Source organism: Lemur catta, chromosome 17, assembly GCF_020740605.2.
Source record: "Lemur catta isolate mLemCat1 chromosome 17, mLemCat1.pri, whole genome shotgun sequence".
Taxonomy (NCBI): Eukaryota; Metazoa; Chordata; class Mammalia; order Primates; family Lemuridae; genus Lemur; species Lemur catta.
Window position 1 is genome coordinate 20,191,055 of NC_059144.1, and position 25,598 is coordinate 20,216,652.

The 25,598-nt window shown below is 39.4% G+C and overlaps 2 protein-coding genes across 4 annotated transcripts in view; one reads left to right on the top strand and one right to left on the bottom strand.

Annotated features, from left to right (window-relative positions):
- Positions 1–25,598, bottom strand: part of RALGAPB (Ral GTPase activating protein non-catalytic subunit beta) — a 99,022-nt gene that overhangs the window by 29,752 nt on the left and 43,672 nt on the right. For 2 of the 3 annotated variants that reach the window (XM_045528587.1, XM_045528589.1), the window contains 7 exons: positions 25,348–25,495; positions 16,317–16,381; positions 14,874–15,003; positions 12,863–12,996; positions 8,446–8,628; positions 6,976–7,127; positions 1,247–1,434 (listed from right to left, as the gene is read on the bottom strand). In XM_045528587.1, the coding sequence (XP_045384543.1) occupies positions 1,247–1,434; positions 6,976–7,127; positions 8,446–8,628; positions 12,863–12,996; positions 14,874–15,003; positions 16,317–16,381; positions 25,348–25,495 (1,000 nt within the window). The remainder of the gene's footprint in view (positions 1–1,246; positions 1,435–6,975; positions 7,128–8,445; positions 8,629–12,862; positions 12,997–14,873; positions 15,004–16,316; positions 16,382–25,347; positions 25,496–25,598) is intronic. The other variant, XM_045528588.1, reaches the window with a different exon arrangement.
- Positions 22,773–23,521, top strand: LOC123622341 (60S ribosomal protein L7-like 1). The gene has a single exon (XM_045528590.1). The coding sequence runs from the start codon at positions 22,781–22,783 to the stop codon at positions 23,519–23,521; it is 741 nt and encodes a 246-aa protein (XP_045384546.1). The 5' UTR covers positions 22,773–22,780.

Genomic DNA, 25,598 nt, shown 5'->3' on the forward strand with positions numbered 1-25,598 from the left:
TGGGCACAGATTCCATAACCTTCACTTTTAATTCACCTTCCCAGCAATAAGGGTCTCTCTGGAAACATGCTTCCTTTACATACTGGCTTATACCGATTACCATCAGGAAAAAATGTGCTATGAGTAGTTTGGCTTGCAGTGGTAATCACATACTCTGAGATAGTTTATAACTGGGGGCAGGGAAGGGAGGAAAACAGTGCATGCTGTGTTAATAGAAAAATCACTGAAGGGTTTTCAGTGGGGCACTGGTTTGGTCAGATCTGTATCTGAGGATGAATACTATGGTAGCAGCAAGCAGGATGGAAATAAGGGTAAATAAATTTTGGAGTTAGCAAGGGGGTGTGGGGATGGGAGGAATCAGGCCATGCAGGAAACAACCGTAACAATCTAGGTAAGAAATAATAAGGCCCAGTATTTGGATGTACTGGGGGGAATACAGAGGACAGGAAAGATTCATAAGTCACTAGGGAAGGGGAAACTTGGAAATTAATTATATAAGGGGGTAACAACACAGAGCAGACAAAGATGACAACCCAAATTTCTAGCCTGTGTGAATGGCACCAAATAACTGAAATAAAACAACAGAAGTGAGGGGCAGGGGAGTACAGGGGCAAGATCCAAAGTTCAAAAGGGACGAAAGCATGACAATGATAAACAACATAAAATAGCCCACTAAAATAAACTTTTTATAAAACTACAGAGCCATTCCACAAGTGCAGTGGCTCATGCCTATAATCCTAGCACTTTGGGAGGCTGAGGTGGGAGGGTTGCTTGAGGTCAGGAGTTCGAGACCAACCTAAGCAAGAGTGAGACCCCATCTCTACTAAAAATAGAAAAATTAGCCAGTGTGGTGGTATGCACCTGTCAACCCAGCTATTTGGGAGGCTGAGGCAAGAAGATCACTCGAGCCCAGGCGTTCAAGGCTGCAGTGTGCTATAGTGATGCCACTGCACTCTAGCCTGGGCAACAGAGCAAGATCTTGTCTCAAAAAATAAATAAATAAATAAATTTTAAAAACTACAGAGCCATTTCAGATATACATAAAGAGCCTTTAAAGATTCTATTTAGTATGTAAATTCTGTTCTATTTCCTGACCCCCTATTTTTCAGATGCTAGAAGACTTTCTCACAGATGCACAATTACTTAGAATCTGTAGTCTCCTCTTCTCTGACCCTGGAAACAGCTTCATGGTACTGATGAACATACTGGTTTAGCAGTAGAGAAGGCTCAAAATGCTAAAACTTACTCTGTTCATTTCCAAGAGGTTGCTCCAGCATTGCCAGGATGACACTGTTATCCAAGACAAAGTACCGGAAACTATGCTTGTTTATAGTTGGCAGCCTGGAGTATTTAATCAAAGTGGTTTCATTCACCAGACTACAAGGAGAGGCAGGACCACTGGGTGAAGGAAATGCACCAAGCAACTGCATAATACTATGGAGAATGGAAAAGATAACAGTTAATTACCAAAGCAAAATCTTCAGTTTACTTCACGCATTAATGTGTCCTTCTGCTGTTCTGAATTTTAATAGACAGCCATGCTTCCTCTTGACACTGTTAGATTTTTTTCCCCAAGGTAAATGCCATGGTGTGCTGTCCAGATTCTCCCCTCCAAGATTGAAAGGCCCATTCCCCTCGATGCAGGGAGATGGTGGCCACAGCTTTCAGCTGAGTCCCTCTCCAGGGATTCCCCATGGTCAACGAGAACCACCTCACTCAAGAGCACAGCTTCCTTCTGGGAAAGACCCCAGAAGGAACGGTTGACACAGGGGTATAACACAACAGCCTGCTCCCCAGTCTAAAATAACTCCAAAGAGTCAAGCCAGCTACAGAGTGCATTGCTGCAACTGCATCACAGTTTACTGCCTCCCTCTACCCAATCCTGTCTCCTTAATTTCCCCATAGGGATTGATCCTGACAGCACTTTCCAATAAACTTCTTGCAAGCAAATTTCTCTCAGAGTTTGCTATCCAGGGAACATAACTAACAACACTCACAATCCTGAAGTCCTAAATATATATTAAAAAATCTGCTGGTGTGTTCCAGGGTTCAGGATTATTCTAGCTAAAGCATTCTAGACCTAGAAAAAGATCAGCCAAACCCTCTTGTTTTTCAGATGAGGAAACTCAGGCTCAGAAGAAATAGGTGATTATCAAGAGACCAGAAACCAAGGCCTGCTGCCTTCTCACTGTATGATCATGAGTAGATATTACACTCATTTTACAGACAAGGAACTTTAGGCACTAATAACTACATCTCACAGAACTGTTGTAATTATTAAACAAAAATATATAAAGAAAAATACTAACTGGAATTCAGCTGATCAAGCCTTTTCTTTCAAAATGTTTATATCCATGTAGATTTCTGCATACATTCAATTAACAATAACTTACATAGCACTTACTATGTGCCAGGCACTATTTTAAGCACTTTACACACATTATTTCAAATAGTTTCGTAACAATTCTATGAGATGGGTACCATTATAATTCCCATTTTAGAATGAAGAAACTGAAGCACAAAGAGGAAGGATATTGTAATTAAAACAAAGATTTTATCTTGTGGTTCTAATATCACCTGAACCTTCAGGTGCATTTCATTTGGAAAACCAATATTCCACAACAACACTTTTATCATCTCAATCCTCAGCTTGAATGGCCTCTCCTCTACTCTTTCACTCTAAGGCTTAAACCCAAAGATCTCTGATAATGGAAGGCAACACTGCTCCTTCCATTTTCTCTCCTCTTAGAAGGAGGGCTAAGAATTTCAAGGACCAAGAGAACCTAATGTCAAATTCAGGCCTCTAATGATTTGCGGGAAATACTAGGAAATCAGTCATGAGAAAATGTGGCCTCAGTTTTCTAAAATGTGTCAGAGATGGACATCACAAAGCATATGAGCCAAGTGAGCTTGTCGTGTTCCATGAAAGATTCTAAGATATTATCAAACAGGTTGCGAGTAAGGGAATAGGTCACCAAGATCAAATCATACCAGCCTAACTACATTTTCTCTTCTGGATATTGAGCAGATTAGAAAGGCAGATAAATATCTCTGAAATTAAGACACAGAAGTATTTGACAGCATATCATGATAATCTTGTAAATAAGATTTAAAAATTCTCGTGAACCTGAAGGGAATCCTCTGGTGATGTGCTTTGTGAGTCTGTATCTGTTCCACATTTTTATCAACATCTTTGATTAGAACACAAAGCACAGACTCATTAAATCTGCAGTTGACAGGCCAGGCACAGTGGCTCACACCTCTAATCCTAGCACTTTGGGAGGCTGAGGCAGGACGACTGCTTGAGCCCAGGAGTTTGAGGTTCCTATGAGCTAAGATGACGCCACTGTACTCTAGTCAGGGAAACAGAACAAGACCCTGTCTCAAAAAAAAAAAAAAATCTGCAGTTGAGCTGCAGATATATCAGAGTAAGAGTTGAGATCCAAAAGAATCTTAAAAGACTAAAAATAAGGAGGTAAATCTTACATGAAGAAATTTCAGGTTTAAATGTAAAGTTCTGTACATTATATTCAAACACCCCCAAACAAGTAAGTACAGGAGGAGAAAGATGAAAAGTAAACATGTGAAAAAGACTAAAGGATTTTAGTTGACTTAATACAAATCACCAGGTTCTCAAAAACCCAATGCAGTCTCTGAGAACATTTTAATGAAAATATAATAATCTATAGGGTTTAAAGATCATTAAACCACATCTAGAATACAGCATTCAGTAAACCACCTATAAGAGGTACATAGTCAAATCCACACCAGTTGAGAGTAACCAGGATGATAAAGGTATTTGAATCTCTGTAATACAAAAAATATCTCAAGGTAGTGGCAGAAATGACTCAGAGAGAACATGAGCATTGCCTTCAGTTACCACTACTGCCCAGACAAAAAGGATTTCACTAACAAATCTCTGACTTAGAACCAGTGGGTAGAAGTTAAAGTGGGAGAGAGTTTAGCTCAATGTAAAACATATCAAGTTTAGAACTATGAAAATTAGAAGATAAATAACTTGGTAAATGTCTTAAGCAAAGGGGCTGTTGAAATGAATTCTGAAAGTCCTAATTGTGAATTTGTATTAGTATGCCAAGGGGAAAAAACTCAACCAGCTAATCTGTACTCCATAATTGTCTACTATGTACTCAGCATCGTGAGGGTTGTCAAAGAAAGATATAAATGTGACCTTTACTCAGACTGGAGAGATAATGCTGGCACGTATCAAACAGAACCAGGTACAATCATGACAGTATAGAATTCCATGCTGTGGTGGGGTTAGACAGAATGAGCATGGAGGTGCAGAAAAGAGTCATCCTTCAGAAGCAGAATAACCAAAGAAAGTCCCATGGAAGTAGCTAGATTTGATATGAGCACTGAACAGTGGCTGAGGGGAGAAAAGGGAGGCCCTGAAACCCAGGGAAGGAACACAGGCAGGTATGAGCATGGCCAGTTTATAGCCACAAGTTCCTTCTGCCCAACTGCGGCAGAAGGAATGAGTTTGACCAAGGAGTTCAGACAGCATGGCAAGAAACAGAGATCTACTCAAAAGTTTTTACTCACTCAGGAGGCAGGATCAAAATTGTGCTTAAAGACTCATACCGGTAATCCTAGCCCTTTGAGAGGACTGCTTGAGGGTAGAAGTTCAACACCAGCCTGGGCAACATAGTAAGACCCTGTATTTACAAGAAAAAAAGAGCAAAAAAACCAAAACTGGGCATGGTGGTGTGTGCCTACAGTCCTAGCTACTCAGGAGGCTGAGGCAGGAGGATCACTTGAGACCAGGAGGTTTGAGGTTATAGTGAGCTGTGATGACGCCACTGTACTCCAGCCCGGGTGACAGAGTGAGATTCTGTCTCAAAAAAAAAAAAAAAAACATTGTGCTTAAGGATGATGAGTTTAGCAATAGACGTAAGATGACCAGGAACGGTTGAGACTGAAAACAGGTAAATCAGGCAAGAAGTGAGGAGGGCTGGGACTAGTTTGCTATCTGAGGTTGCAGAGAATGGAGGAAATATTTTACAAAAATAAAGTCTACTAGAAATAGTCACTGGCTTGATATGGGGAATGACAGAAAGATAAATCAGAGAGACAGCCAAAGGTTTGTCTTTGCATAACTGGCAAACAGTAGTGATATTAACAATTGTGAGAGAACAGAGAAATGTATTGTTTCATGATGACAGTACTCTGCAGGGCACCCGTCAAGACTGAGATATCATTTGTAGAGTTGCCAGCAAAGACAAGACAGCTGAAGAGAAACAGAAGAGCCATCTAGGTAACTACTGGCTAGGTTAGAGAGAAGCATCCTGGGGCTCTCTTCTCCTCCAGAGCATATGTCCAATCCTCACTGCCAGTCATACTCTCATAGGAACACCCTACCCACGCTAGGATGAAGCAAACTTAACTGCTGTATAATGAAGAGTTCCCAGTGAGAAATGTCCTTCCCCTTTCTCTCCATATCCTTCTTATCTCTTCAAGGCATACATTAAGTTTTAGTTTTATGACACTTTTAAGGCTACCCCAGCCCACACATGGTCTTCTCTCTGAACTTTTATTACTTCTAGTAATAAAATCAGCATAGGCACATGCTTCAGCAACTGTACTCACATTTTTCTGATTGTCTAGCTATTAACCAAACCTCCACAAAGTCACTGAAAGTCCACAGCATAGTGAGCAGGGCTAAACTATAAGAAGCACTCTTCTAAAAATTTACTGAATGACCTAAGCCCACAAGGAAGAAAAACAAATCCAACTTCATTGTGCATACCCCAAGTAAGCACAGGCCACTGCACTCACAGAAGATGCTGAGATCTTGGCAAGGGCTGACTTACATATAAATCTTCAAGTGATCTTGTCTGCCACTTTACTAAGACCAAGGTAAGCCAACCCAGACTGACTTGACACTCCCCCTTCCTGATTTTATATAAATTTTCTGGGTCTTCATCCACAGTTACCCTTTCATTAGCCCTACCTTTCCATCTGTACTATGCTTCCCCCTAACCTTCCCCACTTCACTGTTCCCTTCAGTCCACAATTATGCCTCAACTGCCTTCTTTAACTCCTTCCACTATCCTCACTTGCCAGCCAAACACAAACTCTCTCAACTTTCTCTGCTACTCTTTTAAGGTACCAGCCTCTGTCTCTACCTCTTTACTACCAAAATGCTTGAAATAGCAGGCTTGGTGCCTTCTTAACCAGCCTGCCTTGTAGCTCAAACTTTACCCATCCCCTCAGAGTCAAGCCCAATGTCATTTTCCCTAGGAATGTTACTATGATTTCCCCTCATCTGGAAGTACTCATTTCCTCCTTCCAATTCTCAAGCATTTTATTTGTACATCTTCTCTTGGAACACTTAATTTCCACCTAATATTATAGCTATTTGTGTTCATATCTTGCTTACTGGATAAGATGGTACAGAGGTGGTCATAACTGAATCTGATTTATCTTTATGATCCTATGACCAGTTCTTCAGAGAGAGTTCATAAATCTTGGCTGAATGAACCCATATTATATAATATAAATGGTGTAGTAAAAAACACAGACCACTGAGCTAAGAAGCAGACCTAATAGTGTGACCACAGACAGACCCTGTCTCTGGAAGTGGCCATCAAAGTGAGGGGCTGGAGTAAGACTCTCCAAGATCCTTTCCAGCTCTAACATGCTATGACTTGAATTGCCGTCAACCAGTACAGAAAAACAAGGACTCACAGCCAAGAATGGGGTTTTTATGTAAGGAAAGAAAAGAAAAAATGGAAAAAAAGACTCAAAACTCTCAGCCCCAAGTTCCTGGTTTCTTTTGGTCTGAAAAATAGGTTAAAAAAAACTTTTGTTTTTTTCCATTTTATTTCTGGAGAAAAGTATCCTAAAGGGGCTGAGTCACTTAATGCTAAACAATCAGGCAAGAGATGAAACAACATGGGTCACTGCTAACCCCACCAATTCCTAGGCACAATCCCTGTGTGGTCACTTTCATACCATGTTAGGGTGGCTTCAGCAGCATCCTTTACCCTCATAGATGCAGGGTTTGGCTCCTTATCTCCTTTGTACTTGACCTCTTGCTCACTGTTCTTGGACTTACTTCCTGAGATACCCAGTTCCACAATCTCCAGTACTTCCTTAAGGCAGTCCTAGAAAAAGGAAAAGCAGATCAACTTTTTTTAACACAATTTTCTTATGAACAGATGAGGAAATCCATCAAAATGCTAACAGTGGTTGTGTTTCGGTGGAAGGACTCCAGTTTCTTCTCAACTTTCTTTAATAGTCATATATTAATTTCATTGTAATATAATAAGTTTATACCCCCTCCAATTTCTCTTTAAAGAACTAAATTTGAGTATTCAGAGAGTTAAATAAGATAAATTCAATTCAACTTTATCAGTCACAATTCTTATAAAATTACCATGGACTATAAATCATGAAAGCACAAGTGAAAGAGATGTAACAGTAATTCAGTTAAACCTAGGACAATTTAAGACAGATTAGATTAGCCGAAGGAAGCTCATCAGTGATTGACATTTTTAAGCAATTTCTGATATCATAACTTTAGAACCCATAATGAAAATGACTAAGATTTAATCAATACTATTTTTAAAATTACATAAAGGCCTCTATAAATACCCAATGACCCTGATATCTCTTACTTATACTGTGAATTCTATAATACCTGCCTCCCTATAAGGAAGGTATTACATAGAACAAAGGCAGGGAAAGCAGATTAGACATCTGTGCCCACTTAAAAGGGGAGAAATGAGTGTGAAATAACATTTTTAGATAGAAACAACCTTTATGAACAAACTGTGCTCTAGGTTTGCAGCCTGGCAATCAACTGCCCTTCTTGGTTTAGTAATGGATGACCAAAGCGCCTACTAGATATCCCAAGGCTACCATCCTCTCAAGAAAGAACAGTCTTTATTTTTTTTTTTTTATTCTTATTTCAGCATATTGTGGGGGTACAAAAGTTTAGGTTACATATATTGCCCTTGCCCCCCCAGCCCCCTGAGTCAGAGCTTCAAACGTGTCCATCCCCTAGACAGTCCGCATTGCACTCATTATGTATGTATACACCCATCCCCTCTCCCACCCACATCTGCCCAACACCCGCTCAATGTCATTCCTAAATGTGCTCTTAGGTGATGATCAGTGAAATCAATTTGATGGTAAGTACATGTGGTGCTTATTTTTCCATAAGAAAGAACAGCCTTGATAGTTCAGATAAATTAGCTGAGGTCCCATCTTTCTAAAGAACTTCTCTATCGGTTAATTTGTAACCAAACATAAGCATGATGACAGTTTTCAAGTTGTACTCAAAGGACAAGTATTTTACTGAAACCTAACAAGTTTAAAGTATGCAATACTGTATTTAAACTTAGATAATCTCTTTTAAAAGGCATTTTCCCAACATACATTTTTGTTTCTACTTAATGGTTTAATATTAAATAAACTCACCTTTTCATCTAGCATATCAGGGTGCTCTGTCAGCCAGACACAGAGACACTGAAAGGCTGCCACAATCATGGAGTGCAGATCCCGGGAGTGAAGCGGAGCTGGCCGACTGCACTGGTACACGATGTAGCTGCACACGGAACTGATGGCTCGCTTCCGGTCTCCTGAGTCAACCATCACCTTTACCTGAGCATATTCAAAAGAGTCAGCTAGGAACCACTGCACTAATTTTAAAGCATCTGCACTAAGGTTTGACCTATTTGAGAATGTGATACACCACAGGAAGTCTTGCTTTTTTATATACAGGAACAGAATATTTCAGATATACTATCATATAATACTCTATGAAGATAGTCCATTTTTCAAATCCTAAAATATAATATTAATAATATCTTATTTCAGCATAGTTTTTCATGCCCTAAAACCCAAATCCCTTGGGTACACCTGCTCATCATCGCCAGAAATTCAAAGGCTAGCTGGCAGTGGACCATGGGCATATTTTTAAGGCTCATAACCCAACCTCACAGTGATGTTCTATGCTCTGCACAAAGTTCTGTGCAGCTGCTCAGAGTTATAATTACCATACAGTAAACTACACATATTTAAAGTGTGCAAATGGTCAATTTTGACCTAAATACATACCTGTGAACTATCACCAGAATCAAGGTAGTGAATGTATCCATCACCCCTAAAATCTCCTCATGCACCTTTGTAATCCTTCTTCCCACTCCTCTTTTCCCCCCACCTTCAGCAATTGCTGATCTGTTATCACTGTAGATTAGTTTGCATTTTCTGGAGTTTATACAAATAAAATCATACAATATGTCCTTCTCTCCTGGGGGGGAGTCTGGCTTCTTTCACTCAGCATAATTATTTTCAGATTTACCTACATTTTTGTGTGCATAAATTGTTCATTCCTTTTTATTGCCAAGTGTATTGTATTCCATTGCATGAATATACCACAATTTGTTTATCCAGTTACCTGCTGATGGACATTTGGGTTGTTTCCAGCTTCTGGACATTATAAATAAAGCTGCTAAGAACACTCACATACAAGACTTTGTAAGGAGATATGTTCTCTATCTCCTGGGAGTGGAATGATTGGGTCATATGATAGGTATATGTTTAGCTTTTTAAGTAACTGCCAAGCTGTCTTCCAAGATGGTTGTTCCATTTAACATTCCCATCAACAGTTCTTCCACATCCTCACCAACATGTGGTATGGTCGGTCTTTTATATTTCAGCCATTCTAATAGGTATGTAGTGGTATCTCATTGAGGCTTTAATTGCATTTCTCTAATAACTAATGATATTGAGCATCTTTTCACATGCTTATTTGCCATCTATCTTCTTTGGTAAAGTGTCTATGCAAACCTTTTGCTGCTTTTTGATTGGGTTGTTTATTATCAAAGGGTTTTTGTTGTTATCTTTTAAAAGATTTTATTAAAGGCCTTTATGAAGCAACATCCAGACTCCAGATTGAGTTGCCAGGGAGACCCTGTTATGCAGTGGAAACTGGACAGAGCATGACAAGTGGCTCTGGCTTCCTAACCTTCTGTCTCAAAAAGGTAGGGGTGGTGGATAGTGTTTCATCTTTAAGGTCCACAATGCTCACAAGATCAGGCGGGGACTTCTTAAGGCCAATCTCACCACTTAGTCCCATAATAGCATGATCTCCAATTTGATGAGCAGCACATGGTAGATGGCAGTATCAACACTGTAGTTAAGAGGGTCCCCACTGTGCATCATCAGATCACCCACAAAGTCCATGGATTCAGTTCTGTATCCTTAGAGTTTTCCTGACATGATGACCTTGTAGCCCTTGCCCCACTCTCCACAAAGAACTATAGCACATTATAGTAGACTCTCCACACAGCAAACCCTCCCAGGAGTTTATAATGCAGAGGCTCTGTCTGGGTAATGGCATACAGACCTATTTTAGGCCATCTTTTCTGCATAAAGCTCTACTTGCCCTCAGGGAAGCCAATCCTCTTCTGAACTACATTGGGTCAATGCACATATCTGCTGGATCTTCTCACCAAGAACACTCTGCATCCCAGAAGCTAAGGTTTCTGTCCTTAACTCCAGAGTACCCAACTTCAGCAAGCTTCTGAGTGCGGACCATGCTCAGTTCAGGTTTGAAGGTGCCATTAACAACAAACTTCCTTTTCTTGGAAATCTGCACCACCATGTTGCTGCCACACACCACCAAAAAGAAAAGCTATTATCGAGTTTTAAGAGTTCTTTATGTAATCTGGATCCAAGTCCTTCATCAGATATATCCTTTGGAAAGCTTTTTTTCCCCAGTCTGTGACTTGTCATCTCATTCTTTTACCAGTATTTTTTGAAGAACAGTAGTTTTTAATTCTGGTGAAGCCCAATTTATCACTTTATTCTTCTATAGTGTAATATCTAAGAAATCTTTGTATAACCTAAGGTCACAAAATTTTTCTCCCGTTTTCTTCTAGAAGTTTTATAGTTTAGGCTTTATCTTTAGGTCTACAATCCATTTTGAGCTAATTTTTGTTCATAGTGCAAGGTGTGAATCAAAGTTTGTGTTGGGTTTTTTTTTCGGTATATGAATATCCAATTGTTTCATCACCACTGGTTGAAAAAGACTGTCCTTTCTTCATTGAATTACCTTTGCACCTTTGTCAAAAATCAGATGACTGTGTATGTGTGGATCTACTTCTGAATTCTCCATTCTATTCCACTGATCTATTCATCCAACCATATGCCAATACCAGACTATTTTGACTGCTGTAGCTTTATAGTAAGTCAAGAAATCAGGTAATGTTAGCCCTTTATGATCTGTTAAGCAGGTCCAGAGCAGCGCTCCATCTAGGGCTAATTTCTTACTACTGAGTGTACTAAAGGTCACAGGAAACAGTATTTTGCTCTTAAAGACACTGTGGTCCTACAAGTCTCACAAATGGCTGTTTTTACTTTCTATATTCAGTAACTTCCTCTCACAAAATTACTACGCCTGAGGATCTTTGAGGTAAGCTCCAAGTGGTGGTAAGAACATCTTAGGTTTCCTTGCCTATTTTGTTCCTTATGACATGAGTAAGTCATAGCCTTTCCCACAACTGAAAAATCAGGGCTTAAACTACATCATCCCAGACAGTACTATCTGATGTGTGTGTATATCACCTTTTTGTTCACAAAGTGTTTATGTATTTCATCTCATTTGATCCTCACTGCACCAGGTGTTATACACAAGATAATCCTGCCCATTTTACTGACAAGAAAACACCTGGATGTTAGTGAGGAAGCAGACAAAGTGGAACCCCCACATACCGCTGGTAGAAACGTAAAACAATCAGTCACTATGAAACAGTTTGGCAGTTCCTTAAAAAGTTGTTAATCATAGAATTACCATATGACCCAGTAATTCCACTCCTAGGTATACCCAAAAGAACTGAAACCTGGTACTCAACCCAACACATGCACATGCATGTTCACAGCAGCACTAACGACAATAGCCAAAAGATGGAAACAACCCAAATGTCCACCAACTGATGAATGGATAAACAAATTGTGGTATATATTCACACAATGAAATATTATTCAACCATAAAAGGAAGGAAAATTCTGACATATTCTACAACATAAATGAAACTCAAAAGCATTATGTTAAGTGAAAAAGCTAGACACAAAAGGTCACATATTACATGATTCCACAAAAAGATCACATATTATATGATTCCATTTATATGAAATGTCCAAATAGGTAGATCCAAAGATAAAATGAAGACTGGTGGCTGTCAGGGACTGGAGGGCATGGGGACTCTGAAGCAAAACTACTTAACGGATAAAGGGCTTCCTTTTGTAGTGATGAAAACGTTTTGGAACTAGAGGTCATGGTTATACAACATTATAAATGCACCAACAGCCACTGAACTGTTTACTTTAAAATGGTTAATTTTATGTTATTATGAATTTCATTTCAAAAAAAAGTACATTTAGAGAAGTACAAACGACCACTCAGATCCAAGATTCGACAAAACTGAGATAATGTCTGTGAAGAAATTCTAAAAGTATAGCCATTTTCACTTATCTCTGATAATGGAAGATGGGAGAGTCACAGATAATCACAAATGGCATATTTTAGGAAAATCACTCTTTACAAAATCAGTATGTGTTCTAGTATTATATGTGAATAAATAAATGGCAAGTATTGAAATGTTTTCTGTCATTTAACAGCAAAAATATCATTCATACTCTTTTGAACCTATTTAGAAAAAAGTAAAGTTTCCTTTTATAAATTTTTACCTGGATGCTCAATTTTGCACTTTGGATATGAACTATGTTTGAGTGTGAACAGCACTGCGATACCCACATCAAAAGGTCAAGAGATACAGAAAAATGAGCCATGGCGGAAGGCTGCCAGGTTACAATACAAAGATGTCCTCCTCACCTTTGCAAGGCCAGAGAGAAGCTCTAGAGCTGCCAGTGATATGCTCATGTCTTGCCGCCACTGGGAGTTGAGTCTTTGGGTGACAAGATGAATGCTGCGAATCAGGAGCCCAGCAGCCGAATCTGTATTAAGAGCTAGGATATAACCCCAATGCCACATCCCACAGGGAGGGAAAACAACTAAGCATTAGTAACAAGAAGCACAGCATTCCACTAGGCACAGACCACAGCAGCCACAGTGAACATGACGGGCACCCACACAGTGCTATGCTCCCCGCCCCACTGGCCTGAGTGCCAAGCCTGACTGAACAGTGCACATGGCATGCGCACCGGACCAGAGCAGCTTCTAGGTCCCGGCTTGTATACTTTCACACAGAAAACCATGGGATCTGGCAGTTTCAGCACCATTTTTATAACAATGTAAATCTTAAAATTTCTAAATTTACAACTCATAGAGAGCTACATTTTCAAAAAAAAAATGATGAAAAAGCTATCAGTTATTTTTTCTGGAATTTTATAGAGGAAAGAATTCAAATTTTACACCCTCCTCAGATGCTGGGAATTACCTTAAAGCATCTGTCAAAATTACTTGCAGGGTTTCAACCATCAAAAATCACATGCAATGCCCTTTCAAACACATTTTAACATTTAACTCTCTAAAACTAGTTTATTGCTTCAAAAAAAAATTAAATAACCAAGCCAAGTTTTTATTTGGCCTCCAATTCTATATTTAAAGCAATTACTACTTAGCTAATAGTAAATTAGGAGAAATTAAATTAGGACAAATTAAATTGAATTTATAAAGGAAGCTTTAGGGACATTATACCTGTCGATCCTATCAGAAAGAGGGCAGTGACAACAGAAAAAGGAATGATCATTAAAGAGAGACATTCATGCAACACTAAAACAAATCTGGATTTCTTAGTAAAAAAATATTTTACGACATTACAAGCAGAGCTCACTAACACCAGTTCAAAATGCTGAAACAAACAATAATCACTTCAAACATTTATATTAGAACACATGCACTAATATGAAAATTTCTTTAGCTTAAAAGTTTTAGAAAGCATGAAAAATAAACAAATTTTCAATCTTTAGTACACCTAAATCTATACACACAATGAAGATAACAATTTAAATAACTTCTTTGTAAGTATAGTATTTAAATTGAGTAGAATATCCACATAGACTTTATGTATCTCACATGCTCGAGGATACTTACTACAAACTGAAACCATAAAAACATGCCTCATGAATTCATGAACCTCATGAACACGGCTCATGAACTCTCCAGGTGATTAAAAAATTACGCTCACAACTAAGAATCTAGATATCATTCCAATCTAGTTGGACAAACTGCTCACAGATTCAATACACTGTTAGTATTTATGTATAAAAACACAAAGGTACCCACAAACTCACAGAACCCATAAAATAACTGCCCAAGGTAGAGCGCATCATTGAATAGGATGCTTCACTGACAAATGTTTTATTTGGCTGGGCAGAAAATAAAAATGTTTCCTTACTCTTGCTTAAAATTTGTGACTGAAGAATCTAACAAGATATAGTCGGGTACACAGGTTTTAACATGAAGACAGACTCTCCTCTGAGTTGCTATCTAATGCATACACTATCACCCCCTTACCACAGTACAATAATTGACATACTGTACATCTCTGCCTTTGGACTGTGAGCTCTGAGGCAGAGTCCACATCTTATTTGACTTTGTTATCAACAGCACATGGTACAAAATCCAGAAATGCCTCCTAACTACTCATTACCACCATATGTAGACTCTAATAAACTACCTAAAATCTAACTACTAAAAGCTATATAGCTAAATTTTAAAAAATTGTTTTCTTTTTCTTAGCTTTTTAGACTAATACCCTATTATACTTAAGTACGTAAAAAATCATGAAGATAAAAATTTTAATTTTTGTTTGTTTCATAAATTGGAACATTAAAGTTATTCTATGAAACAGTGAATTTAAAAAACAACAAACATGGCTTACCATAATCCCGTAGGAGAGCTTGAGCAGGTCTTTCACTGTCGGGAGTTGTGGGCTCTGTGCTTCCACCACTTGCTGAACTAATACCACTATTAGTGCGACTATGACTCTTCAGGTTATTTTCTCCACCACCCTAGTCAAGTGAAAATGAGTCAAATATTTGAGCATAGTTTACAGTATAAACAGAAGTCAGTCATCAAAAATCATGCTGATAAAATGGATTGTGCCACCTAAATTACACAAACTGATACACAGATAAAAACTGACAAAGGATTAAAACTGCTGTGGTTTTTCTGCAGACACCATCTACTGGAAGATATGAAGGGTTTCAAGGGTATAGATGCCCATACTGGGTCTTATTTGCCACTGTTTACAAAGGGCCAGCCCAGGACCTTTTTCATCTTCACTAGACTTCAGTAGCTAATGACTTTGGGTCCTTAAAGAAAACACCCTAGTGCCTCCCAAGCAAAACTTCAGAACAGGGATACAATCTTAAAAAACACAAATAGGCTGGGTGTGGTGGCTCATTCCTGTAATCCTGACACTTTGGGAAGCCAGGGTAGGAGGATTGCTTGAGGCCAGGAGTTTAAGACCAGTCTGGGCAACATAGTGAGACCCTGTCTCTACAAAATAATAATAGTAATAATAAAACAAGACAACACAAATAATAGCAACTTTCAAATGTAATTATATCATAAAACACAAACAATAAAATATTAAGGTTAGTATGAAGATTAACTCCTATTATGTATAGGGGCTAATAAACCTATCTGGTAAAGACTTCCCTTATTTTTTTACCATAGAAACACAATTTATTATATTCAGACCAGTAAATTATTATTAACCATCTACTGAGACATGAAATTAATTTCCTTAATAATAATTTGATCACCCACACTACATCCACCCAGCTCACCCCAATATCCCCTATTAATTCCCGCACACTCCAGCCTCTACTCCAAGTATAGGGATCACGTATTTTGAAGACAGAAACAGGGAGCACTGAAGTCTCTGGCAAGCTTTTTAAATTTAGAGGGATTGGTGCTTTGGAGGACCTTCAAACTTTGATCTAGAGGGGCTAGAAAGAGATGATGGGATGGAAAACAATAAATTACATGCCTGCTGGCTGGGGCTTTTCCTACATTATTCAAGCCTGTTCACCAGCAGAGCAAAACATGTAAGAGTTTTAAGTAGGAATAAAGACTAGATTGAGCTGGAGTTTCTCTCACACAGACTCTCTCAGGGACCTGATGTACAGTTGATCAGGCGCTGAAAAGTAAGAAACCTCAAAATATATGCTATTTTAAAATAGAATCTGTCCAAGTCTATAAGCTGGATTTACAAACAAAAGGACTTAAAAAAAAAATCACAGACATTTTGGCATATAATTTACATAAAATCCAAAACTGATCTTCTCTGACAGATTACATGTGGTATGCTTCTTACCATCTCCATTTGGCAACCAATGGCTTCTAAAAGTGCTGAATCTTGAACAATATTTAACATTGCCCCTGCAACAGCAAACCAAAAAAAGGCACTTTTAAAAAGATATACAAGAACACTAAAATGGCTAAAATATCTTATATGATTAATAGAGATGGGATTATGATTTTGGCTGAGCATTCCTGAAATTCCCATAAAATTACAGTTGACTCTCAAATAACATGAGTTTGAACTGCACATACACAGATTGTTTTTCAATAAACATATTGGAAAATTTTTCGAAGATTTGTGACAATTTGAAAAAACGTGGGGAGACAAACTGAGTAGCATAGAAAAATCAAAAAAACTGAGAAAGTTAGGTCATGTCATGAATGCATAAAATATATGTAGTTACTAGTTTATCATTTACAACCATAAAATATACACAGATCTATTACAAAAAGTTGGAATTAATCAAAACTTATGCACACACAGACCGGACATGGTGCCATTCAGGCAAGAGAAATGTAAACAAATGGTAAAGATGCAGTATTAAGTCATAACTGCACAAAATTAGCTGTAGTACATACTGCACTACTGTAATAATTTCATAGCCACCTCCTGTTGCTGTTGCTATTTCAGTGAGCTCAAGTGTTGCAAGTATCCATTTAAAACGCCATTTGATGGCTAATCATCTCCACATAAGCAGTTTGTCTCTCCAGCAAATTGCATATCACAGTTAAAAGTGATCTCTTGCAGTTCTTGTCTATTTTTCAATTGTTTAGTGCAATACAATAAACCTTGATTAACATCATGGGAGCTATATGCAGTGCCACTAGTGATGCTAGAAGTTCTCCCACGAAGCAGAGAAAAGTCATGACATTACAAAAAAAGTTGAATTGTTTTGTATCTACTGTAGATTGAGATCTGTAGCTGCAGTTGCCTGCCATTTCAAAGGGATTCACCTTACAAACAGAAAATATAAACTTACAGTATCAATAAATACAGTAGAGTATTAAAAATGTATTTTCTCTTCCTTATGATTTTCTTAATAACATTTCCTTTTCTCCACCTTACTTTATTGTAACATTATAATATATAACATACAAAACGTGTTAATCGTCTGTTTATATTATCGTAAGGCTTCCAGTCAACTGCAGGCTATTAGTAGTGAAGATTTTGGGGAGTCAAAAGTTATATGCACATTTTCTACTGTTCAGGATGTAGCACCACTAACCCCCATGTTGTTCAAGGATCAACTGTACTAATAAATGCATTGATTGGTCAAAAAAGATACTCTTTAAAAATTCCCTAATTCTGATCTGCCCTCAAAGTTTTATAATCACATTTTTCTAAAATAAATGTGGTGGTCAAACTTTGCTTTATATAAAAACATGCCCATTATCAGATATTTTTTAATTGGTGTAAAAGACCAGAAATAAGCATCTTAATTTCAGGGATAATACAATCTAAGGAAAATATTATGGAATAATTTTAAAACTAAGTTCTGGTCTTCTAAAAATAAAAATAACAAAATAAAAATCATAGCTATACCTTTCTGACTATACTGCTTTTTTAAGAATGACTAAAGCCACACAGTCTGGGGCTTGCCAATGTCTGCATATTCTGAAACCAAGCAACATTTATTTATTATCAAGGAATCCATAGCCCTGGAAAAGCTGGGACAGAAACAAGATGGTGAGCCTAGCACATTGCTTCTCATCCCATGCTCTTGCCCACTGTGGATAAAGAGAAGACAGAAGGAGCTTTGCCAACCTATGGCAAGAGTGACAACTGACTCTTCCTTGTACCTTGAGAGCTCTTCAGAACAAGGGCAAAGCAAAACTAAATATTCCATCAGCCGCAGAAACTATCTAATTTCAAGTGAAATTATGTTATTTGAATAACCTAAAATACTGTAACTTGGAGGACCTCTCATATCAAAACATTCCCCCTCCCTCAGTATTCAAAATGTATCCGAGATAGTGTTGATGCCACTGGTGGACTCTGACTCCAGCCCTTGGTCAGATTGACCACACTAACTTCAGAAGGTCTCTAAAAACCCAGCCTAAACAAGAACATAGCTACACTTCATAATTCAGAATGTAAGAGCAAAAAACTACAGTTATGACCTGAGCTTTTGTACCCCCATGAAGAGCTGAAATTAAAAAAAAAAAAAAAAAACTACAGTTATGAATCTAGAAAAATCATACCCAGAATTAAATTAATAGCATTTGAGATTTATGAGACTCTACAAAACTTTTTATCCAGCTACAGACAACTCCAGTCACCTACTAATTAGGTGACTCTGGAGAAACGTAGGCAGTTGTGACCTACCTCTTTAGGATCAGTCTCTCTGTTTTTTAAAGGCATTTTAGAACCATCTCAAGGATTGTGTTCCGGCTGGAAGGACATGTACCCTACCTCCTCTGGGGCTACAAGAACTTAAATGGAATGTATGATCCTGCCTTTCAACAAATAAGAATCTAAGATGCTAAGAAGCAGCTCAATCCCTGGCCTTGCTAATAAGAGGAGAGTGGAAGCCTCTAGCCACTGCCAAGGTCAAGGCATTCTCAGGGATCAACTGCTCCAGAAGCAGGAAGTTCTATCTGCCATCCAGGCTTTGTGGGCTGGGATGGTATTTGCATTCCCTTGGTTCAGTGGGGACCCCAGTTAGTTGGCTGAGGAAAGCCTGGCTTTCTGAGAGCTACCACTGTCAAGGGTGGTGATCTCCATATCTAGGATTGAACTTCAGTGGTGCTGAGATACAGAAGCAACAACTAAAAACCCCTTGCTTTCTAATATAGTAAATTGCTGGTTATCCAATTTGAACATGGGATTGCGGGAGGAAAAGAGCCCCTTTGTTCATCGGTGCCTCTGATGATGTTTAAGGGAGATAAGACTGTCCTTAGTGCTAACACTAGGTTTAGGTTTGTTAGTCAATCAACAAATACTTTATATTTTTAAAAATATATCAAAGGGGGAGGGGTAAAACATTTAAGCAAACAAGATAATTTTAGGTACTATGCTGTGAAAAAACGATGAAATGAGATCACCTTAAGCAGAGTCTATCAGGGAGCGTCTCTCTAAGAAGATGACAGAAGCTAAGCAAAAATCAAGGAAAGAAGATTCTAGCAGGAGGAATAGTAAGTATGGCTCAGAAGTTATCATGAGCTGGATGTGAAAATGAACGAGAGGGGAAAAAAAGGCCAGTATGAATGGAGCACAGAGAACTAAGAGAAAAGTACAAACAGACAAGCCCTGAGAGGTAGTCAGATGTAAGATAATGTTTGAATGTGGTCTCTTTGAATAGATCAGCGTAAAGAACATGGATTTTACTCTAAGTGTAATGGGAAGCCAATGGCATGGAGACTGACTGGCATTATCTAAGTTATCTTTTTTAGAACAATCATTCTAGCCTAAGTGGGTAGGATATACTCTAGGGGGGCAAGAAAGGAGTGAGATGGTAGGGCTGATCAGGATATCTTTTGGAAGCAGAGCTGACAGAACTTAGGGGTAGATTTGAACATGGGGTAATAAGGGAAAGGGAAAATGCAAAGACAGATGAGTCTTAGGTTCTTGCCTGATCAATTAAGTATACAGGACGACGCCACTTACCAAGATGAGGAATCAGATTGGCGGGGAGCAGATTTAAGGAAGGGATGTGGGAAGCAGGCAAGTTAGGTTTGAGTCGCCTTTTAGATACCCAAGTGGAGACGTCAAGTAGGCAGTTAGCTAGCATCTCAAGTTAAACTGAGAGGAGATGTCTAGGCTAAGGAATATTCAGCATATATGTGAAATCTGAAGCCATGAAATTGATGAGACCACCTAGAATAAGAGAGCCAAGAACAAAGCTTGGGGTCTTCTGACACCGAGATACCTGGTAGGAGAGAAAAAGCTAGCAAGAACACAGAAAAAGGCCGGGTGCGGTGGCTCACGCCTGTAATCCTAGCACTCTGGAAGGCCAAAGATGGAGGATTGCTTGATCTCAGGAGTTTGAGACCAGCCTGAGCAAGAGCGAGACCCCATCTGTACTAAAAATAGAAAAATTAGTCAGGTGTCATGGCACATGCCTGTAGTCCCAGCTACTCAGGAGGCTGAGGCAGGAGGATCACTTGAGCCCAGGAGTTTGAGGTTACAGTGAGCTACGATGCTACCACTGCACTCTAGCCTGGGCGACAGAGTGAGACTGTGTCTCAAAAACAAACAAACAAACAAACAAACAAAAAAACAGAGAAGGAGGAATCAGTGAGATAAAACTAAAATCAGGCTAGTATGGTATGATGGAGGCCTCTAGAAAAAAGTGTTAAAAGAAGGAGACAGTGGTCAACCAAATCAAGTGCTGCTAAGAGGCCAAGTAAGATGACAGTAGTTCTGGCAAGATAGAGATCACTGGGAACCTTGATATGAGGTGATTCAGTGGAATGGTGGTGACAAAAGCCCTATGACAGTGAGCTGAAGACAATGGTAGCCAAGAAGTAGTAAAAGTCAGTATATAAAACTCAAATAGTCCTGATTTAAAGGGTAGCAGAGAATGAGGACAACAGGGTAGTTCGGTAAGGCAGCCAGGGAAGGTATATTTTAAGAGGGTAATATTAAGGCATATTTTTATGCCACTATAAATAATCTATTAAAGAGGGAGAAATTGATCAGATAGGAAAGAAGAGTGATGTCCTTGAGAAGGCAAGGAGGACAGGATTTAGGGTCCAAGCGGAACAACACTAGAATAAGCTGAGGCTACTTATATCTTCATCTCTTCCTTCTTCCACCTTTGCTCTCTTCATTCTGGCTACACTGGCCTCTTCTGTTCCTCAAACACACTCCTGCTTCAGGTTCTTTGCTACTGTTCTTCCCTCTGTCTGATATACTCTCATTCCTGTTATCTGCACAGCTCACTCCCTCACTTTCTCAGTGAGATCTGCCAAGGCACTCTATTTAAAACTGAGCAGCCCCTTCCTCCTGCTACATCTCACAATCACTCACACATGCACGCGCACGCACACACACACACACCCTCTTACCTTCTCTGTTTCCTTTCCCTGCTTTTTATCCTCCATATAACACACTAGTTACCTTATTTATCAGTTGCTCCTTGCCTCACCAGAATGATTTTTTGTCTGTTTTGTTCCCTGCTGTATTCCAGAGTCCAGGATGGTGTCTGGCACGTAACAGAACCCAAGCATTTGTTGAATGAAATTAAGAAGAGCGAACTATGGGTAGGTTATAGATAGTTGGTGGAAATGATAGGAAGATGAGATGATTTTCATCTGATGTATTTTTTTCTATGAAATATGGAGCAAGATCATTAGGTAAATGGAAGAAAGAAGGTGAGAGAAACAGAAATGTGAATTCACTAGGGAAGTGTAGTAAGACCTTGTCAGTGAGTTAAGTGCCACCTGACATTTATAGTCATAAACCTGAAAAGTCTAATCAGCCCTGGTATGTGATTTTTTTTTTTCTCCAGCACTATTCAACCATTTAGGTGTGAGTGTGGAATAAATGGACAGCTAAGTTTAAGCAAAGAAGGGGTTTAAAAGTGTTCAGGGATGGGGAAGAGGTGTTCAACTGTTGTCTGGTCCGATGATAGTATGTTATCAGAACTCATTAACATTAGTGTCACTAAAGTTGGTATATAATCCCCCACTGCTAAATGTGACTGACTTAAACAAAACAAAAAAAAGCATTAAGGGAAACTGCATCTAGGTAAGGAGGGAAGAGGTGACGTGAGAGTGAAAAAGAAGCAGGGTCAATGGATTAGAGGTTAAAGCAGGAGCTGGTTGCCCTTTTGGTTTTTTCTCTCAACCCTGAAGACACTCAATGTGATATGCAACCAACACTGCCTTCTGCTATTATGTGACGATTTTGTAAGGGCTCTCAATCTCTGCAATCAGACTTGCTCAAGGGTAAGAATCATGCCACTCATTTCTCTAGTATCCCCCCAGAGTACCTGTACCTAGGACCATGCCCTTGGCTCTGATGAAAAGCCAGAAGTATGACAAGAGATGGTTACCGTAATCAAGTTGAGAAGTGATGAGGACCTAAAATATGGCAGTGGCCATGATGATGAGGACACATTTAAGACAGAGAATCCATATGATTGGGAGACAAATGGGAAACAATAAAGAAAGAGGGGAGACATACAACAACAGCTATTCCACAACTTCTTGTCAGGGTTCTGATGGGGCTTCCAGAATTACATTCAACTCCAATTTTTTTCACATGTAAGTAATGGGCAGGAGGAAGAGGAAGAGGCAGAAGTAAGGAGAGGGGGAAAGAAGGGAAAAGAAAAAAGGGAAGGAAGGAAGACGAAAAGGGAGAAAAGAGGAGAAAAGAAGAGAAGGGAGGAAGGGAGGAGGGAGAGAGAAAAAATAGCAAAAAGCACAAATAAAATGACCAACCAAGATAACTATAATACTTTATGTCCCTCATCTCACCCCTTTAAATTTTTCTTTACATTAAAAAGCAAACGGAGCTGCAACCCTAGAAAGATGGCGGAGCAAGAGGAAAGGAAAAAAATCCCTTTGGTTCCAGAAAATCTGAAAAAGAGGAAGGCTCACCAAGCCCTCAATGCCACCCAGGCAAAGCAAGCACTTTTGGCAAAGAAAGAGCAGAGGAAAGGAAAAGGACCCAGGTTTAAGCGACTGGAATCATTTCTGCATGATTCCTGGTGGCAGCAACGTGACAGGGTGCGTCTCAGGCGACTAGAAGTGAAACCTCATGCCTTGGAACCGCCAGATAAACATTCCTTGGCCTTTGCTGTATGCATCCAAAGGATTAATGGGGTCAGTTCACTGGTGCAAAAGACCATTGCAAGACTTCGCTTAAAGAAAATTTTCAGTAGCGTCTTTGTTAGAGTCACCCTGCAGAGCCTAAAATTGCTGCGTATGGTGGAACCTTATGTGACCTGGGGATTTCCAAATCTGAAGTCCGTCTGTGAACTCATCTTGAAATGTGGACAAGCCAAGGTCAAGAATAAGACCATCTCTCTGACAGATAACACAGTGATTGAAGAGCACCTGGGGAAGTTTGATGTCATTTGCTTGGAAGACCTCATTCACGAAATTGCCTTCCCGGGGAAGCATTTCCAGGAGATCTCATGGTTCTTGCGCCCTTTCCAACTCCCAGTGGCCCATCATGCTACCAAGAATAAAGTGGGCTTCCTTGGGGAGATGGGCTCACCTGGCTATCGAGGTGAACGCATCAATCAGCTCATCCACCAGCTGAACTAGACCTAGAATATCTGAAAGCACAGTGCATTGGGAGCATGTGTTTTTGGGTTTTGGAATTATCAAGTATCTTCAGAGAAGATTATTTTCTGCTCTATCTTCAATAACGAAGGGAAGGGTCAGGGAAAAGATAGTCGGTTATGCTCATGGCAGGAACGTCTCATCACAGTCCAGTTCTAAGGAAAAATTCCAGTGTTTTCTACTTTGGCTATTGCCACCTCTGAAATCACATGCCATGGAGAAAGGAGTCCTGTTTTGTCAGATCTTGCTTTGTCAGATTTTCTATCCTGTGGTTAAATGTTGGTGAATGAATGACTCAAGCATGTGTATGAAGATCCCTAAGACTCCTGCAACAGTGGACCAAGCCCAGGGGCATACCTGAATCTGGGTATTCCCAGGGCTTTGTTTTGAAAAGACTTGAAATACAATTAGAAAGGAGAATGCTCAGTTGTCTCTTTGAATCCATGTTCCAACTTTTCAGTGATAGCTTTGAGAACTCTCAGACTTCGCGACCTCTAAGTGCATCCGGTGGCTTTTGTATCCTACTCTGCAACTAGTTTAGTCCCTTTCTCTAGTTCAGGATTTGAGGATGAAGGACCACTTTGACTGGTACATGCATATACTCAAAATTTTGCTTACAATTTTAGGGTGTTCATAGACTCTTCTCCCCAGGGACCTTTGCACTTCATGTGAGGAAGTCCTGCTTTTCCCAGGATCAGTCACCCAAGCCCTGATCTTGCTAGTCTCTGGTTCCACTGTCTTGTGGAAGACCAAAGCTGACCAAGATAGCTTTTCCCCTTCACAGTGGCAGACTGTGTTGCCCCTGCACCTTGAAGTCTGGGAAATGCCCACCATTCCTCCCCCTCCCCCTAGGGTTTAGGATGGAATTTCATGGTTTCTGTGTTGATCTTCTCCTTAAAACCAAGATTAGGAAGGAATGAACCATTTTCTTGGTTTGGCATGGATGAGCTTAGTGCTTTTTGGGCATCTGGCAGGCAGCTTAATTGACCTTTATCTTGCATATTCGGGACTCCAGAAGTATTGCCCTTTGTCCTGCTGGTAATGTCGACACCAGCAAGTGGCTTTCTGAGCATGTTAACCTTAAAGAAGTCAGTCTGATACTCCTTGTGTTTTTTCATCAGTGTCCACTTCTAAGCGGGCCTTCACTTGGTTGCCTCAATTGGTGAGGATGTGCCAGGCCTAGGTTAAATTTGGAAATAGGCTTGACCATTGTGTTCCTGGTCCTTTCAGGTCAGTTTTCCTGCAATTTTGGCTCATGGGGCCCTCAAATATAGCTGTGAAATTGAGTTAGAGGTATAACAGTGCCTGAAATGTGCCAGGTTATGAGGTAATTAATTAGGTTGGTTGGCTCCAGAGTTAACCTGCCAGCAATAGATGTTATAGATGTTACTCTTATATTTTAAAGCATTGTGAAATCAGATTACTTTAAAATGATGTATCACAAAGTCATGAGAAAAAAGCTGTTATAAGAATGGAAGCTCAGGGCTTAAATCCCAGCTGTCTTATATAAATATGGGAACAGTATTTCCATTCTTGCCTATAAAATGGAGCTAATACCCTGTGGCATGTCTGCCTCATGTGGTGGTTAAAAGGTTTGAGCAAAATAATAGTTTGTAATTTATAATTCTATATAAATAAAAGGTTATCACAAAAAAAAAAAAAAAAAAAGCAAACGAACTCTGCCTCTGATTGAGAACAGTAAGTAGAGCTGCACTGGGCTCAGGCTCCTGTCACTGATCGCCACCTTCTCAGCATGCCTACGGTCAACAGCACATGGGTTTTCACTTAAAAAATGTGTGAACACAAACCTAGTATCATTTGGGTGTTGTTTGGGTCCGTTTCCGTTTGCAAGGCACCTATTAGTATATTCACAAGTCTCAACTTCAGGGATAGGAAAGTTATTGGTTTATCATAAGAAGAGCTGTCATCATTACTAAACTTTCCTTCCAGGACCACCTACGGAAAAAACAAATAATATTTAATATCAATGCTTGTGGCTCACTATGCCCACGTGGCATCAGCTACAGCAAACAGATCAGTCTAATGAGCAAGGCTTTCA

Bases quoted from the DNA above. Each gene is read 5' to 3' on its own strand.
- LOC123622341 (XM_045528590.1), top strand. From the start codon at position 22,781: ATGGCGGAGCAAGAGGAAAGGAAAAAAATCCCTTTGGTTCCAGAAAAT.